This window comes from Pelophylax lessonae, assembly GCF_965119305.1.
Source record: "Pelophylax lessonae genome assembly, chromosome: 5".
NCBI lineage: Eukaryota > Metazoa > Chordata > Amphibia > Anura > Ranidae > Pelophylax > Pelophylax lessonae.
This window is the reverse complement of record NC_138772.1, coordinates 39967080-39983693: the sequence shown is the minus strand read 5'-3', so window position 1 is coordinate 39983693 and position 16614 is coordinate 39967080. Positions and strand designations below refer to the sequence as shown.

Here is a 16614-nt window from a genome sequence, read left to right as displayed (position 1 = left end):
GCCCATTTCTCAAGGAACCCCTAGCAACCTCAGGAGGGAACCTGGTTGAGAAACCCTGCAGTAGGATGTGGTGAGGTAGTCAGGGGAACTGCTTACTCTCATCTGACCAAAAACAGGAAAATCTAAAAAAAAAAAAAAAAAAAAATTTAAGCAAGACTAAGAACTATTCTTAGACAAAATTGTAAAAATAAATAAATAAATAATAATAATATAGGACCAAAAAAAACTCCCCCACATTGTCTAATTTTGCCATCACTTTTCTATGAAACATAAACACATAAAAAAAAACATATAAACACATGAAAACACAAGTACATGCGTTTTGCTAGGGTTTTTGTGTTTAACAACAACAAGTCTCCTCCAACAAAAAATGCATGGACCATGAAATTGCATCAAAAATGAATTTGCAAACGCATGAAAAACGCATCAACCGTACATATACAGATGTGATTCTAGCCTAAGTGAATTTGAGCGAGACTTAGGTCTATTCTTAGACAAAAATGTAAAAAAAAAAAAAATATATATATATATATATATATATATATATATATATATATATATATATATATATATATATATATATATATATATACTATAGATATATATATATATATAAGACCAAAAACAACTCCCCCTTCCCTAAAGGCCAGACTCCGTCAACCGCATTGTTTATTTTTGCCATAACTTTTCTATGTAACATAAGCATGTAAAGGCACATGGAAAACACATGAAAACACAAGTACATGCATTTTGGTAGGGTTTCGTGTTTGACAACCAGTCTTCTCCTACAAAAATGTAAAAAAAAAAAATAATAATAATGTAAGACCAAAAACAACTCCCCTTGAATTTAAGCAAGACTTAGAAAAAAAATTTAAAAATGAAAGAAAAAATAAAAAAATAATATAAGACCAAAAACAACTCCCCCTTCCGTAAAGGCCAGACTCCTTTGACTTCATTGTCTATTTTTGCCATCACTTTTTATGTAACAGAAACACGTAAAAGTGCATGAAAAACACATGAAAACACAATTACATGCGTTTTGGTAGGGTTTTGTGTTTAACAAAAAAAAATCCTAAAAAAAATGCACGAAGCATGAATTTGCATCAAAAATGTACTTGAAAACGCATAAAAAAACACATCGACTGTACATATACAGACAGGTGTGAACCTACCCCAAGTGAATTAAAGCAAGACTTAGGAAAAAAAATGTAAAAATTGAAAAAAATATATAAGACCAAAAACAACTCCACTTTCCCTAAAGGCCAGACTGCGTCGACCTGATTGCCTATTTTTTCCATCACTTTTCTATGCAACATAAACACCTAAAAGCACAAGAAAAACACATGAAACACAAGTACATGCATTTTGGTAAGGTTTCGTGTTTGACAACAACCAGTCTCCTCCTACAATAAAAATGTAAAATAAATAAATAAATAAATAAAAAAAATATATATTAGTGTAAGACCAAAAACAACTCCCCCTTCCCTAAAGGCCAAACTCCGTGGACCTCAATGTCTGTTTTTGCCATCACTTTTCTGTGTAGCATAAAAACACATAAAAGCGCATGAAAAACACATGAAAACACAAGTACATGCGTTTTGGTATGGTTTCATGTTTGACAACCAGTCTCCTCCTACAACCTCCTCCTACAACCTCCTCCTACAAAAATGTAAAAAATGTAAAAAAAATAAATAAATAAAAAAATTATAATAATATAAGACCAAAAACAACTCCCCCTTCCCTAAAGGTCAGACTGCTTCGACCTCGTTGTCTATTTTTGCCATCACTTTTCTATGTAACATAAACACCTAAAAGCACATGAAAAACCCATGAAAACACAAGTACAGGCGTTTTGGTAGGGTTTGGTGTTTGACAACCAGTCTTCTCCTAAAAAAAAAATGTAAAAAAATAATAAATAAATAAAAAAATAAAAAATAATATAAGACCAAAAACAACTTCCCCTTCCCTAAAGGCTAGACTTGACCTCATTTTCTATTTTTGCCATCACTTTACTATGTAACATAAAAACGTAAAAGTACATGAAAAACACAAGTACATGCATTTTGGTAGGGTTTTGTCCCCTCCTAAAAAAAAATGCACGAAGCATGAATTTGCATCAAAAATTTACTTGAAAATACATGAAAAACACATCAACTGTACATTTACAGATGTGAAACTACCCTAAGTGAAGACTAAAAAAAAAAAAAAAAATTAAATTAAAAAAAATAAATAAAAAAATATTATAAGACCAAAAACAACTCCCCCTTCCCTAAAGGCCAGACTGCGTTGACCTCATTGTCTATTTTTGCCATCACTTTTCCATGAAAACACAAGTACATGCTTTTTGGTAGGGTTTGGTGTTTGACAACCAGTCTTCTCCTAAAAAAATTTAAAAAAATAATAAATAAATAAAAAAATAAAAAATAATATAAGACCAAAAACAACTTCCCCTTCCCTAAAGGCCAGACTTGACCTCATTGTCTATTTTTGCCATCACTTTATTTTATTTATTTATTTATTTCAGGTTCTTATATAGTGCTGTCAATTTATGCAGTGCTTTACATGTACATTGCACATTCACATCAGTCCCTGCCCTCAAGGAGCTTACAATCTAAGGTCCCTAACTCACATACATACACAGTAGGGCCAATTTTTTTTTTTTTTTTTTTTTATATACAGGATCCAATTAACCTACCAGCATGTCTTTGGAGTGTGGGAGGAAACTGGAGTACCTGGAGGAAACCCACGCAGGCACAGGGAGAACATGCAAAGTCCAGGCAGGTAGTGTCGTGGTTGGGATTCGAACCAGTGACCCTCTTGCTGCTTGGTGAAAGTGCTAACCACTACACCACTGTGCCGCCGCACTTTTCTATGTAACATAAACACATAAAAGTACATGAAAAACACAAGTACATGCATTTTGGTAGGGTTTTGTCCCCTCCTAAAAAAAATGCACGAAGCATGAATTTGCATCAAAAATTTACTTGAAAACACATGAAAAACACATCAACTGTACATTTACAGATGTGAACCTACCCTAAGTGAAGACTACAAAAAAAAAAAAAAAATTAAATAAAAAAAAATAAATAAAAAAATATTATAAGACCAAAAACAACTTCCCCTTCCCTAAAGGCCAGACTTGACCTCATTGTCTATTTTTGCCATCACTTTACTATGTAACATAAAAACGTAAAAGTACATGAAAAACACAAGTACATGCATTTTGGTAGGGTTTTGTCCCCTCCTAAAAAAAAATGCACGAAGCATGAATTCGCATCAAAAATTTACTTGAAAACACATGAAAAACACATCAACTGTACATTTACAGATGTGAACCTACCCTAAGTGAAGACTACAAAAAAAAAAAAAAAAAATTTAAATTAAAAAAAAATAAATAAAAAAATGTTATAAGACCAAAAACAACTCCCCCTTCCCTAAAGGCCAGACTGCGTTGACCTCATTGTCTATTTTTGCCATCACTTTTCCATGAAAACACAAGTACATGCTTTTTGGTAGGGTTTGGTGTTTGACAACCAGTCTTCTCCTAAAAAAATTTAAAAAAATAATAAATAAATAAAAAAATAAAAAAATAATATAAGACCAAAAACAACTTCCCCTTCCCTAAAGGCCAGACTTGACCTCATTGTCTATTTTTGCCATCACTTTACTATGTAACATAAACACGTAAAAGTACATGAAAAACACAAGTACATGCATTTTGGTAGGGTTTTGTCCCCTCCTAAAAAAAATGCACGAAGCATGAATTTGCATCAAAAATTTACTTGAAAACACATGAAAAACACATCAACTGTACATTTACAGATGTGAAACTACCCTAAGTGAAGACTACAAAAAAAAATTTAAATAAAAAAAAAAATAAATAAAAAAATATTATAAGACCAAAAACAACTCCCCCCTTCCCTAAAGGCCAGACTCCATCGACCTCATTGTCTATTTTTGCCATCACTTTTCCATGAAAACACAAGTACATGCTTTTTAGTATTGTTTTGTGTTTGACAACCAATCTTCTACAAAAATGTATAAAAAATAAATAAATAAAAAAACAAATAAAATATATAAAAATAATAACGTAAGTCCAAAAACAACTCCCCCCTTCCAGAAAGGCCAGACTCCGTCGACTTCATTGTCTGTTTTTGCCATCACTTTTCTATATAACATAAACACGTAAAATGAAAATAGCTTCTTCCTCGCAGTCATGAATGAAGACTCTGTAGCTGTTCTTTCTTCAGCAAAGCTGAAACTGATTACTGTACACACCTCCAGGCCCTCCCTTTTCCTGCCCTGACTATATAACTCCAGCATTGTACATTAATCCTGCACGCTTGCTGACTGCTCGCAGGGACGTAAGCCAATTGCTCCGTATTAAACTTCTTCTGCCCTGTCCTGGATTGAGCCATGGTTCTCTATCACAAAGAGTTTGAGCACGCCGGTGAAAAATCCGGTCTGCAGATTTGGAGGATAGAAAAAATGGACCTGGCTCCGGTACCGGAGAGTCTGAACGGCAACTTCTACGTGGGAGATGCTTATATTATTCTGCACACCATCCAGCAGAGCAACAACAAATTCTACAACCTGCACTACTGGCTCGGTAGGTGGCTTTGAGCATTCTCCTCCCAGCAGCTTATTCATGTGTATTGTCATATACTTTTATCTTACTGCACACTATGAATTCTTCACCTGTCACCTGTCACTATGAAGGTGTGGTGATGTTATATGACTGTTGGCATGTCAGTACTGGCTGTATACAAAGTAGCATGATTTATTACAACCAATCATTCTACTACTGTGCAGAAACCTTAGGGGTGATTTGGTAGGGACCTATTCATACGTTGTGATGTCCTAATGCGCACTTATTATATAGACTGTGCTAACATAGCATTGTGTTGTGGCAGCTTATTCATCATGAATGCCAAAACTTAAACCAGACATTCTCAACTAGGGTTCCTCCAGAGGTTTTTAGGGGTTCCTTTAGCTGTGGCTGATTGACCTCCCATCTGATGGCGTCTGCTTGGTGGAGCCCACAACATAACACCATGTTTTGTCTGAAAGGTGGTATTCTGATCAGCACTTTAAGGGGGCATTCTTCCAGTTGACCACCATTGTAAAAGGCAGTCTCCTCACTGCCCCCCCCCCCCCCAATGTGAGGAGAATTCTTCCTATTGACCACCAATGTAAGGAACATTCTTCCCAATGACCACCAATGTAAGGAACGATCTTCCCACTGCCCCTAAGGTAAGGAACATTCTTCCCAATGACCACCAATGTAAGGAACGATCTTCACACTGCCCCCAGGGTAAGGAACATTCTTCCCACTGCCCCCCAATGTGAGGAGAATTCTTCCTATTGACCACCAATGTAAGGAACATTCTTCCCACTGCCCCCCAGTGTAAGGATAATTCTTCCCACAGACCACCAATGTAAGGAACATTCTTCCCATTGCCCCCAAGGCAAAAAACATTCTTCCCACTGACCATCAATGTAAGGAGCATTCATCCCACTGACCCCAATGTAAGAGACATTCATTCCACTGCCTTCCAAGGTAAGGAGCATTCCTCCCACCGCTCCCCAATGTGGAGAGCATTCTTCTCACTGCCCTCCAATGTAAGGAGCATTCTTCCCACTGCCCCCCAATGTAAGGAGCATTCTTCCTACTGCCCCTAAGGTAAGGAACATTCTTCCCACTGACCACCAATGTAAGGAACATTCTTCCCACTGCCCTCCAATGTAAGGAGCATTCTTCCCACTGCCCCCAGTGTAAGGAACTGTCACGGGGTAACGTGGCAGAGCCTGACGTAAGAGGAGTGGCTTACCGGGTAACTGGCGTGGCACAGGGTCACCAGAGGCGCGGAGTCTAAGTGTTAGCCGGTTTTCACCAGGGCCCCAGATGGTGGGGATGGATTTGGCTGCTTGCTAACACCAGGTCGCGGTCCCCCGGATTCCCTGGGAGAGCCAGGAACAGGTCCAGGACAAATAGCCGGTAGCAGGTAAACAGATCAGGACGAGACAGGAGAATAGTCAGGACAAGCCAAGGTCAGGGCGGGCAGCAGGTAATCAGAATCCAAAGACAAGCCGGGTCAGGTAAACAGGAACAATCGGAATCCAAAGACAAGCCGGGTCAGATAAACAGGAACAGCAGATATAACAGGCACAGGATACAGGAGAGCTGAAGACAACACAGCAAAGTGCAGTGCTGCTGGGCTGTTTAAATAAGGCAGCCTGTTTGCCAATTATTGCAATTAGTCTGCCTTCGGTTAACCCTTTAGGTTGCAGACTCATGACAGCACATCAGTGTGCTCAGGAAGCGTTGTGCAGGGTATTGAGTCTCTGACATTGCCCCCCCCTTAAGGGCAACCTCCGGGTGCCCAAAAGGTTCCTTTTGTGGGGATGGTTGCGGAAGAATTTCCGGATTAAGTCCTGGGCATGGAAATTCTGTACCGGTTCCCAGGAATTTTCTTCGGGACCGTAGCCCCTCCACTTAACCAGGTATTGTAGCTGGTTCCTCCGCCTTCTGCAGTCTAGGATGGCCTCCACCTCAAATTCTTCGTCCCCGTTGACTGTGACAGGGGCAGGTGGTTCCGAACTTCTACCAGGAAAGGAATCAGGTACTGCAGGTTTCAAGAGTGAAACGTGGAAGACTGGATGGATCTTGAGGGAATCGGGAAGCGTCAATTCGTAAGATACCTCATTTAATTTTCTCCTCACAGGGAACGGGCCAATAAACTTGGGTGCCAGTTTTTTGGAAGGGCATGCCAATCGGAGATTGGTGGTGGCTAACCATACCAGGTTGCCAGGCTGGAGAACCAACTCACCTCTTCTTCTTTTGTCAAAAAACTCTTTATTGGAGGACTGAGCCTTGGTCATGGCATCCTGTAAGATTTTGTTGTTCTCCTTAAGGAACTCCAAGATATCCCGGACTGCTGGCACTGTAGGTTCAGGAATAAAGCAGGGCAAGAAAGATGGGTGAAACCCGTAGTTAGCATAGAATGGGGACTGACCTGTAGCCGAGTGTTTGGCATTATTGTATGCGAACTCTGCTGATGGTAGTAGCGAGACCCAGTCATCTTGAACAAAGGTGGTGAAGCATCGGATATATTGCTCGAGGGTCTGGTTGGTCCTCTCAGTCTGCCCGTTAGTCTGGGGATGGTATGCGGAGGACATTGACAGCTTGATTTTCAGTGAATCACATAAAGCCCTCCAGAAGCGGGAAGTAAATTGGACACCTCTATCCGACACAATGTTCATTGGGACCCCGTGAAGTCTTACAATTTCTCTGATGAAGACCTGCGCCGTCTCAAGCGCGGAGGGTGTACCTCTTAGTGGTATGAAGTGAGCCATTTTCGACAGACGGTCTACTACCACGAAGATTGCAGAATAACCGTCTGATGGAGGAAGTTCCACGATAAAATCCATGGCAATCATCTTCCATGGTCTGTCAGGGACTGGTAGTGGTCTGAGCAGGCCCCATGCCTTATTTCGGGTTGCCTTGCTTCGTGTGCAAACAGTACAGGAGGAAACATATTGTTTACAACACTTCTCTAAGTTGGGCCACCAGAACGTGCGCTGCACAAGATCCAGGGTCTTATGGATCCCGAAATGACCAGCCATCGGGTGGTCATGACACAGTCCTAGGATGGACACACGAGCACTTTCTGGAACGAAAATTTGATCCCCTCTCCATAGCAGTCCATTTCTGGGTACCAGTATAGTTCCAGCAGGATGGGGAGCATTTACTGTGGCTTGTCTCAGAGCGGTAAGAAGGTCAGACTGTAATAGCAGAAAGTTACCTTGTGTTAAGATGGTGTCAGGTACAATGATTTCTTTAGAGCTGTCGTACATTCGAGAGAGAGCATCTGGTTTGGTATTCTTGGAACCCGGTCGGTACGTTATATGGAACGTAAATCTGGAAAAAAAAAGTGCCCACCTTGCTTGGCGAGGTCTCAGGCGTTTGGCCGTCCTCAAATACTCCAGGTTCTTATGATCCGTGAAGATGAGTATGGGATGTGCCGCCCCTTCCAATAGATACCTCCACTCCTCCAGGGCGGTCTTGATGGCAAGGAGCTCCCGATCCCCTACATCATAGTTCCTCTCCGCAGGAGAAAGCTTACGGGAGAAGAAGGCTACCGGATGAATTAGGTCCTTGAGACCTTGACGCTGGGAGATGACTGCTCCTACTGCGATTTCCGAGGCGTCAACTTCGAGGATGTAAGGCAGGGCGGGATCCGGGTGGCTGAGGATAGGGGCAGAAGTAAACAGCTCCTTCAGGGCTGTAAATGCGACTTGCGCCTCGGGAGACCAGTGGAAGCGGGTACCTTGTTTGGTGAGCAGGGTAATAGGGGCGATGATGGAAGAGAACCCCTTGATAAATTTCCTGTAGAAATTTGCGAATCCTATGAAACGCTGAATCCCCTTTTTATCCACCGGTGCGGGCCAATCCAGGATGGCGGAGACCTTCTGAGGGTCCATTTTGACCCCTTCAGAGGAGATTATTAACCCGAGGAATTGGATACTCTGCTGTTCAAATTCGCATTTCTCGGGTTTTGCATAGAGCCGGTGTAGCCGGAGTCGGTGGAGTACCTTTTTAACGTGTTCTCGGTGCTGGGCCAGTGAGGAAGAGAAGACCAAGATATCGTCCAGGTAGACAATTATAAAGATGTCCAGATAGTCTCTGAAGATGTCATTGACGAAGTGCTGGAAGGTGGCCGGGGCGTTGCAGAGCCCGAAAGGCATCACCAAATATTCATAATGCCCGAATCGGGTGCGGAATGCTGTCTTCCATTCGTCCCCCTCCCTAATACGGACCAAATTGTAGGCTCCCCGTAGGTCCAGTTTGGTGAATACAGAGGCGGTTCTTAGTCTCTGGAAGAGTTCAGGAATCAAGGGTAGGGGGTACCGGTTTTTGACCGTAATTTTATTTAACTCACGGTAATCGACACATGGCCGAAGTGAATGGTCTTTTTTCTCCACAAAAAAGATCCCAGCTCCTGCCGGAGAAGTAGAGGGTCGGATGAATCCCTTCTCTAGATTCTCCGTCACATAGTCTTTAAGGGTACCCAATTCTCGTTCCGATAAAGGAAAGATACGTCCGAAAGGGATCTCGGCCCCCGGAAGCAATTCAATTGGACAATCATAGGGGCGGTGGGGGGGTAAGGTCTCAGCCCCCTGTTTACTGAAGACGTCCAAGTATTCGTGATAAGATACTGGGACAGAGGAACGTATCTCCTTATCAGCGTCCATACAGAGTAGGGTGCTAGGAGCACTATGGCGTACTGGCAGGCAATGATTCTGGCAGTAAGGGGACTGGAACTTGACGTCTCCAGAAGTCCAATTAATCTGCGGGTTGTGTGCCTGCAACCAGGGTAACCCCAGAATAACAGGAAACAAGGGAGAAGAGATGGCATCCAGGCACAACAACTCCTTGTGCCCTTCGAGAGTGGCCACGGGCAATGGAGGGGTTTCTTGGGTAACTGGCCCAGACTTGATGTGGGACCCATCCGCTAGGAAGATGGAGAGTCCCTGCGACTTGGGTCGAAGTGGGATGCGTTGATGGGCAGCAAAGGTAAGGTCAATGAAGCAGCTGCATGCCCCGGAATCAATAATAGCGGTGACCGGAATCTGGCCTTCTGGGAGCTGGAATGAGATAGAGAGAGCCAGGTGAGTGGTATTGTTGACAGAAACTGGATAACTTGAGGGGGATATAGAAAGACACTTACGCATCTTTGCTGGGCATGAGCGTACAAAGTGTCCGGCCTCTCCGCAGTACAGACACAGGTTGTTCTGACGTCGTCGTGAGCGTTCTTCTGTTGATAAGGAAGGACGCATAAGCCCAAGTTGCATCGGCTCTGACGTATCCGATTCAGAAGTAACCGGAGCAGTGTTGCTGGAACGGGCACCGGAGGAGAAGGTGTGGATGGGATTAGGAACCCGTGGCAACATCCAGACTGGGCGGATCTGCTGCGTGGACCTCTCTGCTCTACGCTCACGGAGCCGGCGGTCTATCTGTATGGCCAGGGTGATTAATGCCTCCAAGGTCTCGGGTATACCCACTCGGGCCAGTTCATCTTTCAAGTTTTCTGAAAGACCCAGGCGGAACTGATGTCGCAAGGCTGCGTCGTTCCAGTGAGTGTCTGTACTCCAACGCCTGAAGTCAGTGACGTAATCCTCTACGGCTCTACGGCCCTGTTGAAGTGAAGTGAGCGCGGTTTCTGCGGTAGCAGTGCGCTGCGGGTCTTCGTATAACTGCGCCATTGCGTTAAAGAAAGCCGTCATGGAGTCCAGCTGGTCGCTGCGCTCTTCAAGCAGGCGGTGAGCCCAGGACTGAGGTTCACCTTGAAGCAGGGATATGATGAACCCCACTTTGGTTGCTTCCAAGGAGAAGGTTCGGGGTTGCAGGGAGAAGTACAGATCGCAGGCATTGCGGAAGGCTCTAAACTTGCTCCGATCCCCAGAAAACCTTTCCGGCGTAGGGACCCTTGGCTCAGGAGGCAGCATCACCACCGTCGGACCGGAGGGATTCCCGGAGGGAGCCATGGAAGCAGCAGGAACTGTAGGGTCCGTGGAGGGGTTTAGGGACTGAACGCGTCCCTCCAGCTGGGTATAGCCCTCTTGCAGGGACTTAACGGCTTGGGTAAGGGCCGCAAGGTGCTGGCAGATGTCGTCCATAGGAGAGGCTCCTCTAGCAGGCTCAGTCATGGCTGTGTTGTACTGTCACGGGGTAACGTGGCAGAGCCTGACGTAAGAGGAGTGGCTTACCGGGTAACTGGCGTGGCACAGGGTCACCAGAGGCGCGGAGTCTAAGTGTTAGCCGGTTTTCACCAGGGCCCCAGATGGTGGGGATGGATTTGGCTGCTTGCTAACACCAGGTCGCGGTCCCCCGGATTCCCTGGGAGAGCCAGGAACAGGTCCAGGACAAATAGCCGGTAGCAGGTAAACAGATCAGGACGAGACAGGAGAATAGTCAGGACAAGCCAAGGTCAGGGCGGGCAGCAGGTAATCAGAATCCAAAGACAAGCCGGGTCAGGTAAACAGGAACAATCGGAATCCAAAGACAAGCCGGGTCAGATAAACAGGAACAGCAGATATAACAGGCACAGGATACAGGAGAGCTGAAGACAACACAGCAAAGTGCAGTGCTGCTGGGCTGTTTAAATAAGGCAGCCTGTTTGCCAATTATTGCAATTAGTCTGCCTTCGGTTAACCCTTTAGGTTGCAGACTCATGACAGCACATCAGTGTGCTCAGGAAGCGTTGTGCAGGGTATTGAGTCTCTGACAGGAACATTCTTTCCTCTGGGCATCAACGTAAGGAGCATTCATGCCACTGAACCCCAATGTAAGAGACCTTCTTCCCACTGCCTCTCAATGTGAGGAGCTTTCTTCTCACTGCCCTCAAATGTAAGGTACATTCTTCTCACTGCCCCCCAATGTAAGGAGCATTCTTCCCACCAATCCCCAATGTAAGGCACATTCTTCCCACTGACCACCAATGTAAGGAGCATTCTTCTCACTGCCCTCAAATGTAAGGAACATTCTTCCCACTGCCCCCCAATGTGAGGAGCATTCTTCTCACTGCCCCCCAATGTAAGGAGTATTTTTCCCACTGACCCCCAATGTAAGGGACATCCTTCCTAATCACCATCAATGTAAGGAGCATTCTTCCCAATGCCTGCCACTCCAAGGAGCATTCTTCCCACTGCCCCCAATGTAAGGAACATTCTTCCCACTGATCCCTAATGTAAGGAGCATTTATCCCACTGCCCCACATGTAAAAAAACATTCTCCCCCACTGCACCCCCACCCCCTCTGCTAAATATATAGTAGCATTCTTCCTCCTGACCACCAATGTAAGGGGCATTCCTCCTACTGAGCACTAATGGATTGGTTTAAGCAGGAGGTCCGTCAAAACCTGAAACTATTTTAGGGGTGTCTCTTGGGGGAAGCGTTTGAGAAAGGCTGGTGTAAACCAACAGATGGAGTGTCAGACTAAATCCATAAACAGCTTTTGTGATTTGAAAACCATTTAAGCCGTTTTGGGCTCCTTTATGAACTTGGTCTGGTTCTCCTTCTGTTGGTTTGAGCTCTTGTGATGTCCTCGGGTACTCATTGGAGTGTAGCCCTGTTTACATGTGAGCCATCTAATCAAAGCCAGTGGTGACCTCAAATGTCTTTTTCCCTTTTACTAAGCCTCTTGAATGTATGCATTTGAATATTCATTATGAATGGAATGCCAATGCACCACAATGGACGAAAAGATGTGCATGACCATTTTTTTTACATTGCAGTACACCACACCACATCGTATATATGTTATAGTGTGGTGTGGTGTATTAAGCTCTACTGTACAATGTACTTGGATGCCATTCACTAAGAATGGCAATACAATGCACCACAGAGCCCATAGAGCAGATGCAATGCCACAACACCCAAGTGTGACTGGGTGTTAGAAGAATAGACATTGTTCAGAGGAAGAAACTGTTTCCACTTTGAATACTTAATCATATGCATTAGAAAAAAACTATATTTTTGCTTGTAAAGTACTGCATTATTATAGTGAACAGAGCTTAACCTTATCCAATAAGCTAAGTGAATATTTACTTTGCAAGGCAAACAGTCCGTCTATCGTTAGTAAATCAGCACTGCTTCATCCGTGGAAAATGTGTTGAGGTTTTTGGTGAAAAGTCTTTCTTGGAATTGAACCTTGGTTAAAATCTGATTAACAGGGTACGGCTTCCTATTTCTCATATGCATGTTACAGCCTCCAAAAATTTTGAAGGATCTTCAAAGCAATACAAAAAACTCCCCAGTGCTGGATCCATCTAGTTAGCAAAAAAAAATAATAATCATAATCAGATGGAACATTCACCCAATGCAAGCTCCTCTCTCCTGCCTCCTTGTAGCATGCTCATAGTCTTTGGCCATCTCTAGTTGCATATCTTAAGTTTCTGACAGCTTTTTATAACATTACCTTCACTGAATATCATGTGTGGCCCTTTGGTGATGTCAGAAGCCCCACTTGAGCCCCCCTTTATATCAACTAAGGTTACCACCTTCAGTGCCGGATTAAACTGTGGAGGCACCTAGGCAGTTGAGCCATGGGGCCCCCCTTACAAGCTTCTGGAGGTTTCTCCTGCTTGTGCTCTATTGGGATAGCATTGAACTGAGTAGTGTGCACGTCGGCCCCTAGATAGAGATGACCATCACTACTGTACATTACACATAGGTAGCATGCACCAATTTTTTTGACAAGCTGAAAGAAGATGCACTTTTAGGAGACAAACTGTAATGTGACTGCAATTTAAAGCAATTTAAAGCTTCGTTGCCATTTTCTTTCAAGATCAAATCAATATTATTTTGATCCATTGTTGTGGGGCCCTTAAATGGCATGGGGCCTATAGGCTGGTGCCTACTCTGCCTGTTTGTTAATCCTGCACTGACCACCCTGGCTGTAAGATAGATGAGCTCCCATTATGTGGCAATAGATACATTGAGAGTAGGTATGCATTGGACAAAGCTCCAACATTTCATTTAGCCACAGCAATTTTGCAACATTTCAGGGTTGCACACACCAGAACCCCAGACTCACTCAACACAGTCAACAAAGTTGAAGACCCGCCCAGTGTGCGTCTGCACCAGATCACAGAGTCACCATTGCCTAATAAAGGGGATCCTGTGTAGCCTTGAAATGTTTCAAAATTGTTGTGACTAAATAAAATGTTGAGCGATATTTTTATGACTCTTCTTTCTACCAAAACCAGAGTCCCAAAACCACATGGAAAGTGCAGGTCCTATAGAATTTAATGATGACACCCCGATTGTGTGCATGTCCCATTCACAGCTAAAAGGAGATCTGTGGTAGGAGACTTGTTGCCACCTGTCCGGTTTTGACCTGGACAGTTCGGGTTTTGAAAAAATGCTTTCAGTCCGCCTGAAGCCCAGACACACATACCCCCAGTCCAACTGATCTAAGGGGGGTCTTTATGGGAAGCTCCTGTATTTTGGAGGGTGTGACACTGACCCCTTTATTACAAAGGGGGGGTGACAATGACCTCTGTATTATGAAGGTCGGGGGGGCACTGGCCTATGTATTATGAACAAGGGGGTGATACTGACCTCTATATTATGAAGAAGGGGAGTGACAATGACCTCTATATTATGAGGGGGGGGGGACATCTAGGGTTGCCACCTGACTCAGATTTACCTGGACAGTCAGGGTTTTGAGTCATATGTCTGGGTTTTAGTCTGCCTGAAACCCGGAAACCATATTTAGACCAAACGGGGGCTCCCTATGTAACCGAGATAGTCACATCTGTTATCACACCCACTGCTCGCTGCTTACTACTTCCCATGGTGTAACCAAAGGTGTCCCAGGTCTTTTAAAATCCTACCACAACAAAGTGTTTGGGTTTGGCTTGAAGAAAAGGTGGTGTGTCGTGTACACCAATGACCCCCATTACCATCTTAGCTGGCAAGGAGGCCAGAAATACTATGAGATTGAAACCGTGCTAGAGCTGCTGAGGGGCCTATTTGGTATTGGTAGAAGTGATTGGGCAGATCTTAGATGCCCACACCAGTTTACTTTTAGCTGAGCTATTATGATTAAAAAAAGCTCATGAACATAATGCTCTACGAGGCGCTGGGAATTTTTATACTAGTTTCAAGTGTAGTCAGAGGAAGGAAAATGTCAAACATCTCAATAGGTCAGGCAAGGGGGCTCCCACAGAGCAAAGCTTCCCTCCATGGGCATCCAACCCATGACCCAAACCACTGAAATACAGAAATGAGCGCCAGACCAAAGCCAGATAAATGTAATTATTGGTCAAAAGTAATATAACAACAGCCAACTCGTTTTGGGGAACCACTCCACCTTCATCAGGGCTCAACACAGAATAACACTAATTGCCCAAAAATGCCTAGATGTGAACGAAGCCTTATCCCAAAAAGAACATTTCTGTTTGCTGTAACTGGTTATAAAGTATTAGCTGTTGTTCATGCTGCTGTCTGCTGTGCCCCCTGTGCTCCTTCATCCATGGGGACACTCTAATACAGGAGGTGTGGCCAGATCACTAGGGGAAAACAGAGGGAAAAAAAAGCCTAAAAATAGAAAACAAATGCAGACACCACATCTAAGGATTGCTAAGCTGCAATATACTACATGTTTTGGATTTGGGTTTTTTACCGCTTTAACTGCTTTGTGTCCCTGGCAATCGAAGAGTTAAAATTGGTCAAGGAACTGTTAAATTTTTGAACAGGCAGACCTATTAGAATTAATAGTTCCTGTGAAATTAAAGAGAAATGGGAAATATCATTTCAAGCCTTCATAAAATCGGCCAGCTGGACAATGGAGGACTTCCTAAAACTATCAGGGGGAAAATGAAATGTTGAGTCAGAGAATAACATGGAAACATCAATGCACAAATGTAGCACATCCTATAGATCCCGATTGTTCCTTTTCTTTGGAAGAACAATCATTTTATTGGAAGCCTGATCCTACTCACTGCACTATACAGCTGTATTCTTATAAAATTATTAGATCATCAAAAAAGGTAATTTATTTCAGAAATGTCATTCAAAAAGTTAAACTCATATATTTTATAACTAAAATATGATAATATACTGCGCCAACCTAATTATGGTATCAAACACATAAAAACACATAAAGGAGCAGCCAATACAAAATCCTGAATGGTAGATCAATAAAATTGTAGAAAGGGGTGTAGCGCTAAAAATGTGTCAGATAAAGTCCATATCCATAAGGAAAGAGGCCAATGTAAAGATAGTGTCCAAAATGCTCAACTCTTCTGTGATTGATAGAGGAACCACCACCGTCACCCAATTGTAAAGCCTCTTACCGGATTGAAATGACCCTAGTTATAAAGGCCAATATAGCAGAGGCTCCCATACAGATGGTACAATCCTAGGCTTCCCCAATAATCTCCTCACGGATCTTTACAGTGCGCCAGATGGTGTTACATAAAAGAAGATAAAATAAGCGTCTCAAAGCAAGATCTCCGGTTCGATAACCAACAAGATGGCCATCGCGTCCTCCTATGGTGCATCCGTCACGCGTAACTGGCTCCTGCCCTATGCGTTTTGTCAGTATCTGATGTCGTCAAACCGGAGATCTTGATGTGAGACGCTTGTTTTATCTTCTTTTATGTAACACCATCTGGCGCACTGTAAAGATCCATGAGGAGATTATTGGGGAAGCCTAGGATTGTACCATCTGTATGTGATCCTCTGCTATATTGGCCTTTGTAACGAGGGTCATTTCAATTCGGTAAGAGGCTTCACAGTTGGGTGACCTATCAATCAGAGAAGAGTTGAGCATTTTGGACACTATCTTTACATTGGCCTTTCCTTATGGGTATGGACTTTATCTGACACATTTTTAGCGCTACACCTCTTTCTACTCTCATATATTTTATATACAGTTGTGCTCATAAGTTTACATACCCTGGCAGAATTTATAATTACTTGGCCATTTTTCAGAGAATATGAATGTTGACACAAAAACATTTCTTTCACTCATGGTTAGTGTTTGGCTGAAGCCATTTCTTATCAATCAACTGTGTTTACTCTTTTTAACCACTCGACGACTG

The 16614-nt window shown here is 43.3% G+C and overlaps 1 protein-coding gene across 1 annotated transcript in view; it reads left to right on the top strand.

Moving 5' to 3' along the window:
• Positions 1-4328: 4328 nt before the first annotated feature.
• SCIN (scinderin) overlaps positions 4329-16614 on the top strand; it is a 216720-nt gene continuing 204434 nt past the window's right edge. Inside the window, exon 1 of the mRNA XM_082259059.1 lies at positions 4329-4609. Within this exon, the coding sequence (XP_082115185.1) occupies positions 4417-4609 (193 nt within the window). The 5' untranslated portion in view covers positions 4329-4416. The remainder of the gene's footprint in view (positions 4610-16614) is intronic.